Source organism: Onychostruthus taczanowskii, unplaced genomic scaffold, assembly GCF_017590055.1.
Source record: "Onychostruthus taczanowskii isolate IOZ18803 unplaced genomic scaffold, ASM1759005v1 scaffold46, whole genome shotgun sequence".
Taxonomy (NCBI): Eukaryota; Metazoa; Chordata; class Aves; order Passeriformes; family Passeridae; genus Onychostruthus; species Onychostruthus taczanowskii.
This window is the reverse complement of record NW_024502125.1, coordinates 6,664,567-6,678,119: the sequence shown is the minus strand read 5'-3', so window position 1 is coordinate 6,678,119 and position 13,553 is coordinate 6,664,567. Positions and strand designations below refer to the sequence as shown.

The 13,553-nt window shown below is 42.9% G+C and overlaps 1 protein-coding gene across 2 annotated transcripts; it reads right to left on the bottom strand.

Moving 5' to 3' along the window:
* Window positions 1-1,410: 1,410 nt before the first annotated feature.
* GCNT4 (glucosaminyl (N-acetyl) transferase 4) lies at window positions 1,411-12,619 on the bottom strand. Of its 2 annotated transcripts, XM_041414690.1 has the most exons (3): window positions 12,425-12,619; window positions 4,360-4,413; window positions 1,411-2,906 (listed from the first exon to the last, which is right to left on the bottom strand). In XM_041414690.1, the coding sequence occupies exon 3, from the start codon at window positions 2,903-2,905 to the stop codon at window positions 1,538-1,540; it is 1,368 nt and encodes a 455-aa protein (XP_041270624.1). In that variant the 5' UTR covers window position 2,906; window positions 4,360-4,413; window positions 12,425-12,619; the 3' UTR covers window positions 1,411-1,537. The 2 variants fall into 2 exon arrangements, with proteins under 2 accessions (XP_041270624.1, XP_041270625.1); XM_041414691.1 differs by lacking the exons at window positions 4,360-4,413; window positions 12,425-12,619 and adding an exon at window positions 11,154-11,164.
* Window positions 12,620-13,553: the final 934 nt, after the last annotated feature.

Genomic DNA, 13,553 nt, shown 5'->3' with positions numbered 1-13,553 from the left:
ACTTCACTGTGACTAAATTTATAAACAAAATCTGAGACCAAAAAGCAGCTTGGTTCTTTCAGCTCAAATAAGGAACAAAGATTTCTCATTGATATGAGAAATGGTCATTACTACAGCAATCTGTAGATTAGTAAGACCAGATACAGATATCCCAAAGACACTCATGGGGAAAGATCCCTTAATAAAGGCTACAAAGAAGACAGTGGCATGGAGAAAGCTAAACCGCGGGATCCACTGGAACCACCAAAACTGAACTTGTGGCAGGGCAGCACTCCAGAAAAACCCCCAAAATGCCAGTGGCATTTCTGAGTTGCAGGAGTTTCTGCAGAGACCCCTGCACTTGCAAACACTTCCCTCATGCTGGAGTGTGGGAAGCCCAGCTGCGAGAAGGCTCCTGAGCCACTTCACTCCTAGGAGGCCTGGCAGGGCCATGGCAGGCAGGGACTGGAGAACTCTTGCTCCACAGCTGAACCAGGGCCCATTAAGGCACCTGTTGGCCTGGGATCATGATAGTGCACACCCATGGGACTTGCACAGAAACACACTTCATTTCTGTAATATGGCTATTCTTATGATTACTGCTCAACTTTGTGTGTGCAACACTTCAACAAAGCACCACACTGCTGAACACCAACTGAAAATAGCTCTGTGTGTAGCGATACTGTCTCGAGAGCACTGGGATTTCACAAACAGATATTCCTACAGGCAGAGTAGAAATGAAGGTTGACCTCTTTTGGCATGAACATCTTCCCCTAGTGGCTGCAGAGACTGCCCTTAGGGCATGCATTTATTCTGCCTTTGGAGAGCACACAACTGTATGCACTCAACAGTGCACAACTGTTTCAACCAACTTTCACTGTCTGTGAAACCAACAGTGCTGGCACAGCTTCTGATCACATGCTTTGTAGAAGGAAAAGCAACACCCAGGTTAGCTGGGAGAAGAGAACAATGGTACACACACAGTGCAGTATATAGGGATCTTCTTTCCCTTATATCATCCAGTCATATTCACATTGCAAAGATCTATGCAGCTCCCACAGATGAGAAGTGTGGAACTTCAGGTGAGGTCACATGGCTCATTTGGTGTTCAGGCTGATCTCATGTTTTTTTCTGTGAGATGGGCACTTGCAGTATTCCTGAGGTAGCAGATACAGAGGTCTTCCCTTTATTCCTTTAATAAAAGCAAAAGTGAAGGAAAACAGGACAGGCAGACAGAAGTGCTGAAGTTTCTTATGAAAGATACAAAAACACTTGAAGTAAAATACATTTCTAAAATACTCCACTGGGACAGAGAGCACAAGAGCTTCCAAAAGCAAACTTCACCATCTCAGAATCACCTGAAGACAATTACAGGTTTAATGTGGCAAAACAGTTAATCAGTGAGAAATTACATAAATAAACAGCCAGCCACTAGCTCTGCAGGGCCTTGGACGTTACATGGAATGGACATTTTCCTCACTGCCATCCTGCAGCAGGTCAAGGCAGCAGAACTGCAGGTGCTGTGCACACAGCAGGGACGGCAGAGAACACAGCACTGCTATGTCAAGGCATTTGTAGAACTTAAGTGCAGAAAGTGCTCATCAGAGGACAAATGTACCCACTCCTTCTGTTGCTCTGCAACCTTTTCTGCCAAGCATTTTACCAAGACAGGATCTACTTTGGAGTCAATCTTGTTGGCGAACCAGTGTCCATAATTCAGAAGCCATCTTAATTCTCCAGCCCCATAGATGCAGACACTGCGAAGGTGGGTACCAGTGCATGGAGGATACAAATAGTCTTCAAGATAATTCCATTTCACCAGACGAGTTTTGCTTTGTAAGTCTGTTACATCTTGGGATGACCTTGGAACTTCCCCAGGGACCCCGGGGACACGAACAAGAGTGGCCCAGAAATGTTCATCTGGAGAGTATGTGTCCCTTGACCACTCAAAAAAATCTTTTGCAAGTGAGCTTTCAAGGGTATATTGAATAAATTCTCGGCTTAAAACAAAATAGGCACTGCCTACAAATATCTCAATATCATGAGGTGGCGGATTCTTGGAAATGTTGGTTTTTACAGGCATCTGCATGTATTCATAAGGCACTTTCATAAGCTCATAGTGATAAGTAAATCGTTCTCTTTTGCTACTGCTTGGCTTTGAAGTTTCCAGCATGTTTCCTCCACCAAGTTTCTTCAGTTCAGCAACCAACTCAAAATTTGATCTCAAAGGGAAATCTTGGCCACACAAATTGATAGCATACTTCCAAGGAACTGGAGAGTCCATCAAATCAGACAAACAATTGAAATCTGCTTGCAGACGTGAAATATGTGCGTAGTCCACTGTCTCCAATTTTGATGCAATGAAAATATTTGGAAAACATTTAGCTAGATTGTTCAAAGCAGATTTGAAACTTTTTGCTGCTTTTTGATCATAATGGATGCAGTAAATATTCTGACGACTGTACAATGAATGTATGAGCCTTTCTACCATTGCTGCATCTTTGTGAACAACCAAAGAATAGGCAATTGGAAAACTCTCCTCCTCTGCAGAAACAGGTTTTAACTGGTATTTCCTAAGTGAACGATATACATGACAGTCACTTGTCATTGCTACAACATCTTCATCAGCTAAATCAACTATTTCTTTTCTTCTTATCTCTAAACTCTTCCCAATTTCATGAGGATCTTGTTCATATATAGATGAACAATTAATTTCATACTGGAACTCATTTCTAGGGTATGAATATCTGTTTCTAACATAAGAAGAAGTGCTCAAGAAGTGCTCAACTAAGTAAATGCCTTTAGAGGGAAAAAAGTGTCTTTCGACATGGAGGAGCTTCAGCAGTGCAATCAGCCACCCAGTAACACACAGAATCAAGATCTTCCTTCGTGAGGGACATTTGTAGGACCACTTGTGTCTCTTCATTCTGCAAGAAAAAAAAGACATAGTCTTACTTTAAATCTGAAATCACCTCTGAAATCATCAGAGATCATTCCAGCCTCAAAGACAGATATGTGCAGACCAGTCTGCCTACAGCATAAATGCCACCTTATTAGGAAGGTCACTGGTAATCTCTAGTTTCTTCTTAATCGTAACTTTAAAATTTCATTTCCCCGAATTAGCTAAGTGAAGGCAATAAACCAGATGATTTCCAGTCAAATAAGAGTATCAGAACAGGACTCCCACAGTTTTTTTTCCAGACATTTTTAAAACCTCTAATGAGCCACAAACTGAAGTACAGCAAACCCTGGATTGGCAAAGACATTACTGTCATTCATGTGAGTAGAAAGGATTGTTTGTTTTCCTGAGTAACTACAAGGCATTCAACAGGAGCAGCACAGGGATGTCTTGGAAGTCTGCAAAGAATGTGTGCCTAACAGTAGATATTAGTATTGTTTTTTAAAAAGCATGAAACTGAAAGCTTTAGAATTCAAACACCGCATTCTCATTATCACAAACACTGGAGCTGGCTCATGAAGATGTTCAAGGGAAAATTCATTTCCTTCCTGTCCTGTGCCGACAAGATCTTATAAGCCCAAAGTCTCCTTTCTCTCTTCAGATTCCTTCTGGAAAATACTTGTAACTTGCCCTGAAGACAGAGGTGGATAAAGACATAGCACTTTCATCCACTGCTATGAATGTATAAAGAAGGTACCCTTCTGAAGGCAAAAGGGGTGGCAGTAGTAAGCAATAGCGCATCCATCCTGTTCTCTGCCATGTGATGCAACCTCGGATGTGACCACAAAAACACGTGGCCCCTTTTTATACCACATGTTATTTAATAAAATTCCTGTGTAGCACATTAACAACTGAGGTATTACCACAATAAAAGCTAAATACAGAGATCCTCTTCCACATAGCTTTGCTTTACTGGCTGAGTGTAATCAGCATTGTTACTATCCCCGAATTAAAATTAGACCAGAACCACATAACAAGTGCAGCAGTAAACTTAGCTCTACTTAGCTTAAAATAAACTCTACTTTGTTTTTAAATTGAACAGCTCCCAGTATTTTCTTTTGAATAGAAGTTATTTCAGGGTGCTTCCAGAGCCAATGAAATGGTGGGGCCAGCAGATGTGGCTCAGATGCCTGGACATCTCACATATGTATGAGAATGAAGTACTGAGATGTGCATTCAAATATATTGCAAGACTAACTTGGGTATCTTTAGCATTCCCTTTGATGTCAGGTCTTGCAAGCTGTAGCTACATTCAAATTGCAGCTTGTCAAAGCAGAGCTTTTTCATTTGTCTGTTCTCCCTTGACTTTGCCTTTTCCTGTGCATCTTTGTCCCAAGTATTTTTATCCTAGGGCAACAGAAAGAAGGAAATGTTATCTCCTGGGCACTGCCAGATACAGACCAGGGTCAGCCAACACATACCTATTTCGTAGAACAGCAACTCTCTGCAGGTTTTAGAAACAGTCTCCAGGTATGCTAACAAAGAAAGAGAAAAAACAGATCTCATAGAATCATTTAATAGTTTGAGTTGGAAGGGACCTTAAAGATAATCTCTTTCCAAAATCCCTGCCATGAGCAGGGAACCTTCCCCTAGGCCTTGAATAATTCCAGGGATGGGGAATCCACAACTTCTCTGGGCAACCTGTTGCAGTGCCTCATCATCCTCAAAATGAAGTGAGACATTCATATCCCTATGAAGCCAAAAATCCCACGTTCCCCACAGCAAGCAGGTGCTTTCCTTCATGTCTTCTTCAAATTAATCCCAGCCCAATGTCTAATCTAGGTTTCCCCTTTACCTATTTCCTTTATGTATCCGTGTTCCTGGAAAAAAAATCACTTTTAAAAACTGCTCATAACCAAAGGCAGGTTTTCAGTCATATGAAAAAAAGCCTTCTAGAGGGGAAAACAAGTAACCTGTCCTGGCTTTTTATTTTGGAGGGAGAAGAGCTATGTGGTGTTGCCTTTCTGTGAAGCCCACCCCACGCCTCTGCCCAGTGTCTCCCTGGCTACCAAGGACAACACCTACCACCCCTGCCTGAACAGGGATTGCCTAAATCAAGGAGTGAATCATCTCTTACTTTCTCCTTCAAAAAGGCGAGTCTGGACAAACAAAAAGAAGGGGGAAAACCCAACACATTCCAAACTTCTCCCTAACTTCTCTATCTGTGTCAGCCCTGGCCAGCTTCTGCCCAGTGCCAAACATTCTGTTGCTATGAAACCAAAGCCATAGAATCTTAGAATGTCCTGAGTTGGAAGGGTCCCACAAGAATCAGTGAACTACAACTCCTGGCTCAGCACAGGATACCCCAAGAGTCACATCATGTGCCTGAGAGTATTGTCCATCTCTGGACCACGACAATACTCAACTGTGTCAGGCTGGTGCTCTGTGACCCCTTCCCTGGGGGGCTTCAGCCACACTCTGGGTGAAGACCCTTTTCCTTATACTTAACTTAAACCTCCCCCAACAAAACTTCAGACTGCTCCCTCGGGTCCTGCCATTGTTCACCACAGAGAAGAAATCAGTGCCTGCTTTCCCTCACAAGGAAGCTGTAGGTCACTGGGAGACTTCCCCTCAGTCTCCTCTGGGCTGAACACACCAGGTGACCTCAGCTGCTCCTCATACGGCTTCCTCTCCATATCGTTCACCATCCTTGTGACCCTCCTCTTCTCCAATAGTTTTGTATCTCTCTTACACTGTGGCACCCAGAGCTGCCCCCAGCACTCGAGGTGAGGCTGCCCCAGGACACGGCCGGCTCTCCTGGCTGCTGACCATGTTCAACTTGCCATCAACCAGGACCCACTGGTCTACTTCCACAGGGCTGGTCTCCCAACCTTGCGCATCCTGGTCTGTCCATACCTCCAGGCTTGCCCTGTCCTGGTGCAGAATCCAGCACCCGTTTTTGTTAAACTTCATATGATTGGTGATTGCCCAGCTTTCTAATTAGCTGAGATCTCTCTGCAGGGCCTGTCTGTCTTCAACTGCTCCTCCCACTTTAGTGTCCCAGTTTATATCTTTGAATTTATCTTGAGTTCTGTATCCAAGTCATTAGTGAAGATGTTGAGGAGCGCTGGCCCTAAGGTGGAGCCCTGTGGAACTGCATTGGTGACAGGTCACCAGCCTGATGCCACCCCACCGTAACCCTTTGTGTCTGACCTGTCAGCCAGCTGTTCACCTACTGCCTGACATACCCAGAAGGATCCTGCGAGAGACAGTGTCAGAAGCTTTACTGAAATCAAAAAAGATCACATCATCATCATCAAGGTGAGCTACCTTGTCATAAAAGTCAAGCAGGACCCTCCCCTCGTGAAGCCCTGCTGGCTATGACCAATGACCACATTTTCTTTCAGGTGTTTTTCAATAACTCCCAGAATAATCTTCTCCATAATTTAACCAGGCACTGGAATGAGACTGACAATACTGTAGTTATCAGGGTCATCTGTCTTGCCATGAAGGAATTCTTCCTTATATCCAACCTGAACCTTCCCTGGTGTATCTTAAGGCCATTTCTTATCCTGTTGCTCATTGCCTGGGAGAAGAGGCTGACCCCCATCTTGCTAAAACCTTCTTTCAGGTAGTTGTAGACAGCAGTAAGGCCTCCCCTGAGCCTCCTCTTCTCCAGGTTAAAAAACTCCAGCTCCCTCAGTCACTCCTCATATGACTAACTTTCTAGACCCTTCATCACCTTTGCTTCCCTTCTAAATAATTTATGAGTATAAAGTCAATTTCAGCAAAAACTAGGATTCTTGATGAACAGTGGGAGAGACTGGGGGACTAAATCTCTTGGGATAGAAGGGCCATCACAACCTCATCAGGTTTTGACTCATCTGAAAAACTTTATATTTTACCAATGCAGACTCAAAGCCCTCCTCAGACATAGAGCTGTACTGTACACACCATCCTCTCCAGAGGAGCACAGAATGAATGAACATGGCAGATGAGAACAGCAACTATTGCTGTCCAAAGCACATATCTTGGGTAGCACTGACCAGATGCTAACGCTGGTTATCCTGACCACAAAACTTTTTCCTTAGGTGATGCCACACAATACACATGCAAAGTTCCATCTTTTGTATCAAGATTTTATATTATGAGCTTGGCATTGACATCTTGCTTTGTTCTGTAAAATGTGTTACTTGTCTTTTCTACATGTGAGAAGATTCATGAGGTACATTTGCTTGTTCCAGGACTTGAGGAGGGCAGGAACCCCAGGTCTTCACCCAGCATAAGACTTCTATCCAGAGCCTCCCCAGCTTACACAGCCCTTTCATGAACCTGGGCCTCCCAGGGAAATCCTCTTCCCCTGCCTTTGCACCATCCTGTTAAGAAACCTCACAGATTTTACCCTCTCCATGTTGGCAAAAAACAAACACATGCACTTGTATCTGATTAATAGATCCATTATCAGTTTATTATGTAGAAAAAAAATCTGCATTTCCCTTACCACTAGCACTGTAATGCAAAAAAACCCCAACATTTATTACAGTTGAGGAATTGTCTCTCCCTTCACAACTGCTCCTCACATTCAGAGAAGAAGGATAAAGGTAAAGCATCCATCCCTCAAGACCAACTACAGTTCAGCCTCACAAAGATCATGACCTCAACTGCAAAGACTACTGTGTCAAATGTTTCTGAATTCATAAAGCCATGCCCACTGCTCAGGATTCAATCCCAAAATGAAAATGGGTGAAGTTGTCAGGAAAGGGAGGAAATCCTCTCCCCAGGTCCTCAGGCTTCTCATGGGAGGACTCTGACTTCAGGAGTGTGGTGGCTGGGAAGCGACCCAGCTAAAAGCTTCCGGTCATGAACCTCAGGTATTCATTGCAACTCTTCTGATTGATAGGAAGGCTCTATGTGTGTCTTCTGTGATACTGAAGTTTAAAAATGTTAGTCAAGGGTAAGGTGTGCTGCTAACATCAGATGCAACCAGGTTGGAAAACTCTGAACATGCTGCTTTCTGAACCATGTAAACAACTGAACAACTTTGCATTTCACTGGCACCCCCAAAACACATGCACATTGCCTCAAGTCAATCTATGTCTTACAAACTCAATAGAAATATTTTCTGTTTGAGTGTTTTCTGTTTGAACCGAACTGAGTTCTAAAAGAAATTCAGTTTTGAATGGGAACAAAGTATTACAGAGGGCAACAATCCACCTTTTGGCTTCTTTTACAAATTAGGGTATTTTCATCAAAATTAGGATAAATTAGAACAATGTTTGCTTCTTCATTTGTATCTTTTAATAACTAAAAAAAAATGCTCTTTTCTGTAAAAAACTATAAAAGCATCAGTGGGACTTCTGGCCTCCAAGGCAGACCCTAAGAGGGAGTGATGATCTGCCTACCTGAAAAACTATTCTGCTGTTTCACCTGAGTGCTCTGCAACTTTTTCTGCATTCTGATCTAAATACTCTGGCTAAGGCCACTGTGCACTATCACATATCAGTTATCAAGGTTACTGCAAAATTTAAGCTTCTGATTCCTATATTATTTAGTTTTTATTATTAATAGTTCCATAACATTGAATATCTAAGATGCTGTAGAAACAATACCAACCAGTGCAGGCAAGGTTTAAATTGGTTTTGAGTATGCCCACCAGAATTTTCTCTGTATTTACCGAATCAGTGAAAAGTGAACCTTATTAACTTTGCATCTCCTCAGTGCTATGCAAAGAAATTCTTGTGGGCCCGCTGGGGAACTGCATATCTAGGTAGCATTGGATACCTCATATCAGTCCAGCATCTTTTCCCTGGAGGGAAGCAGACCATACATACAGAAAGGGGAGAGAAGCCTTATCCTCCTCCTTGTAAACACACAGGGGAAAAAAAATGCTGTTATTTTTAACTGGAAGAACACAGCAGTACATTATGAGATGTGGTGGTCGAAACTGAAGAACCACCTGTGAGTACCATATTCATTGGGAATAACATTTTTCACAAAACATAGGTCCATTTCTTCAGGGTAAAACCATGCTTAAACTATCACTCCTACTGAGAAACTGTATGCCATCATATGTTGCTTCATAGAATTATAGAAACATGGAAATACATGGCTTGGAAGGGGACTTTTAAATGTCATCTACTCCAACTCCCCCACCATGGATAGGAACATTTCCACTAGGCTGCTGGAGGTTGTCACATAACATCTAGTCATACTTAAATGTTAGGAAGCAGAACTTAATGTGGTAAAACTACCCAGACTACTTCTAGATCTGGCCTTGAAAAAAATGAGAAGACAACCTGTTCTGCATCCTAGCTGCTCTACTATGCACATGAGACACACCTTGCCTGAACTAAGCATCTGATGCACACTGCAGCTGGTGGAAAGATACCAGGAACTGCAAAGGATCAACAATTCATCCCAAAACATGAACTGTGAGATGGGCAGGATGAAACGTCCCTGGAGAAGTCATGGTCACAACAAACAGAAGCAAGGAAAAAGCCCAGCTTTTGCACCACAACTGCCAGCTCTGCCAACCCTGCTTGCAATGGCACAGCCTTGTTGCACATTGAATGTGAGGAATTCCAGGGGTAGCAGTATCGCACACAACCCTGATCCTCTGCCAGGAATACCCCAGCAGCTCCTCCATCCCAGAGTGGTACTCAGATGCAACAGAGAAAAGCCAGGAAGCTTCTCTAGCCAGCACAAGTCTGAGTTCACTCAGAGAACCAAGATCCTGCTCTGGCTGACCTCCAATGGCTCATATACACCAGCGCTACAGCAGCTTCTTTGAGGACACTCCTCTGCAAATGTTTAAGGAGGTTTTTGAGAGCTCAGAGGAATGGACAGGTTCCCTTCACCAGCACAAAGAAACCAGCAGGCTTTGGGCTCACACTGTGTCTCTGAAGACGAGTTTTCACTTTAGTAAGACTCTAATAATATTATGGAGACCTGGTTCCTGTGAGAGACCAGAACATTACTGCTGCTCCTCACACTGTTTTGTTTTTTTTGCTTTTTTCACAACCTCAATGTACCCAGACTCCCAGTCTGTGCAACTTTGTGATGCCAACATCATTCTTGCAGCGAAGTCTACAGCTCCCTTCACCCTGAGCAGGAATAAATTACCAACTGTCATATTCCTCTTGCTCGGGATGGCAGGTCTCACCTGCTGTCCACACAGGGTAGAGGTGTTCCCAGTTTGTCCAGTTTGTATTCAGAGCACATTGAATTAGCAGCTTCTGAACTACCTTGTTTGAGAAAATACAGAATTTTTCAACTCCCCAGCATTCCACTCCCTTTCCTCATTGTCTTTTCTGATACAGACTGTGCTGCATTAAACTCAAGTGCTTCAGTGATTCAAAGTAGAAGCTTCCAGGTGAATCTACAATGATCACAAGCTCCCTGGATGTTGCTTGCTGTTTGGAGCCATTATGAATCATCCAGGTCTATCACAGGAAGCACAGAGCCTGGTGGAGCTAAGATATCAGATGTACCTCCAGGTAGAAGGATAAAACTCCTGCTTTGAAGGTTGGGTTTTGTTCAGGAAAAAAGAAGGGATCTCTGCTCAAAGAGAGCTGACACCACGAAGAGGGAAAGGTATCCCTTTGGTGTTGGAAGCAACTGGCTCAGCAGCAGGCATGCAGGCAGGGCTACCTGAGGAAGTCCTGTTACCTGTCTGCCTGTAATAACCAATGCATCACAACTTTCCTGAGGAAAACAAGGTATGTATCAATGTCCACCAGTCCCTGCCCTCTGCCAGTCCTTCTTGAAGGACCTGCTCAGTAGGCAAGTAAAAAGCCAATCTCAACTCCCAGCTACAATGAGCTACAGAAAACAAAAGCCAGGATTTCTCCTAATGCACAGCATTATCACATTTACAATACTTCTTTTCTACTTAAGCAATACCAATCAAAGAGGTCTGTGACTTTCCACAGATGACACAAATTACTTCTGGTGCCATGCAAGACAGCCAGCTTGTGGGAATCACCTCTTGTCTTTCGTCACGTCTGCTTGGGACTGGTTTACCCAGAGCACAGGCTGACAAGACATGTTGACTGCTACTAGAATAGGGATTCTTGCAAACCTCAGGCTGCGAGCAGGCAATGCTCTCTCTCTCCTCAGTGGATCTGAAATACATGGTGCTTGCTATGAAAGCATTGTGAGGCAGCCTGCTTCTCTGCTTGCCACAGAGCAAGAGTTAAGTGAAAAGGTCAAGATTGAGTGCAAGTCTGTGGAAGGAGATGAAAGAATAGTTGTAGGGGAACAGGAGTGCTTTTACCCCAACATGTGATTCTTTCTTGCATGAAGAAACCCTTCTGCATATGTACAGCATGAATCAAACTCCCTGCTGTCACCTAGGTTAAAAAAACAAATAAAGTGAATGGGTGCTGAGAAGAGCAGGAGCAGCAAACAGAGGTTGGGAAATTACAAAAAAGAACAGAGAGGGATTGAAAAGGGTAAGTACTTTCATGTAGGTAGCATTATCAATAGCAACAACAAAAGTCAGAGTAGCAGAACAAGTGATTTCTCTAACCTGTTACACCACCATCACTCAAAGGCATCTGAAGCAAAACCAGTGTCTACACCTTTTCTTGGAAACCAGGTCACAGCGTATTTCAGCAGCCAACACCATTACTACATAAAGCAGGAACTGAAAGATGGAACAATTACCTCTCCTGGAAGTAAAAACACTTCAGGAAAGTTCCACCTGATAAAACACCTCTGTTTGTTTAAAACACACCTGCTCACACAGCAATGCAAACTTGGTGGTTTGCATGACCAACCCTGTGCAAAAATTTAGTTAGCTCCTCCTGGTTTTCGCTGTGATCTATACAAATCAAGTCTGGGCCTTGATAGGTCTACGGGAAAGACAGAGGGGATGATGTTCCTGGGAAAGTAGGGAAGAGGAAAAGTAATTGTGTGCTTTCCTAAGCTATTTATTTTAATTTTTTGTAAAGTATCTGTCTGAATTAAACTTTTAACACTACTTAACTATTCAATGCTGCTAACTGGAAAAGTTAATTTATTAATGTGTTCTTTTTTTACTGCTGTTAGCCAGTTATTTCCATTGCAAAATTATCTATTGATAGGGATAATGGGATTTATGTAGGAGTACATTTTATTGTCATTAAATCTCAATCAGTTGATTCTATCAAGTTTGTCTGAGTTTCCACCCACTTGCTCTGCACTGGAGCCTCAGCCTGTGCCCCTCCAACACAGTTACACTTAGCACCAGCCTCATTCTGCACATCTCACCCCCTTGTTTTGGCTTGCCTGACTAAGTTAGATTACTTACTTTTCACTACATTTTCTCTGAATGATGGACAACTAAAGAGCTAAGTAACTTTAATTACTTAAACACTTAATTGAAAGACGTGGAAAAATATGTCATTACTTTTAGAAGTAATTAGATTATAAACCCGCCAGTTTTAAGACTGTGAAGACTTAAACCAGCAGAGTGTCCCAATGAAAAACAGTAAGAAATGACTACAGTTTAGCACAGTGTGGTTTTTGCTTCTGGAAGCAGAAAGACAGGTTTTTGCCACATACCTAGGAAACACAGCAAAGATTTGGCAGTTAAGGATATCACACACGACTTTGTCCCAGTACTAATCACGAGGACTGTTTCTTGCACAGATCTGTATTTCCTAGCAGAACTTCCTGTGCAGACAGTAAGTTGCTTTGCTTGTCTGTTTGCCACTCAGTTCCAGCTCTCTGTATGCACTTTAGAAAAGGCTGGATTCTCCTTTCCGGTTGCCTCCAGTGGCAATCCTCACAGTTTCAGGAAAACATCTTACATCAATTTCAGCACGTTCACATCCCAGAGATCTGTCAGGGTAAAGAAAGTCAATGTCTCAGCTCTTTAGACAGGAAAAGAGGCAAGCAATTTCTGCAGGGTCATGCAAGCAGCACAAGAGAGAAGGTAATTCCTCTACAACCCAAACTAATCTGGACTGCTTGAAACTTTACAGAAACTTTTCATGAAAGCTCTTTTGCTGAAGACCTGAAAAGTCTCTCAGCAAATCCCTTGGTACATCCCATACTACTGTGTCATGCCAGTCAGAGGATTTGCAGCCCTCTTAAAGCAAGAAAGTGTTAAGAAGACACAGAGATAGTCAGTCATCAAAATTCCCAAGCCTGATGCTTATACATTGAAAATTTCAATTTTCTGACTTTGTGACATGGGGTATCCGTGCTTGCCAAGCACATAGTGTACTATAAACACAGGAGTCAAGAAAACAAATAAACAAAATCCCACTAACAAATACATACTCCAACAAATAGAGTTTAGTCCCTTCTAATTTGTGGCAATCTAGCATTTAACAGCTTTTTTCCACCTCATATGGGAGTTTAAAGCACCAGTAGTACAGTGGAGAGAGGGTTAACCTTTAAACTATAGAATAACATAAAAATTAGACCCAAAGGGACAGAATTTGTGTTCATTGGCAAAGAGAAGCACTGTAAAAGAGGGTGGAAATTTCCTGTTAGACAGGGAAGCAGGAGAAACTGCACAGCACTGCAGAAAAGCTCCCATTAACAGCTCAAAATATTTCTCCATTTTCTTCACCCCACCACCAAGCTGCCTGCAGACTCTAGTCTGCAAACCACCATTGTAAATCACCCTCTTTAAGTCATTTCCCACCCCGCAAAGTCACACCTTGTCACATCAGTAAGATCA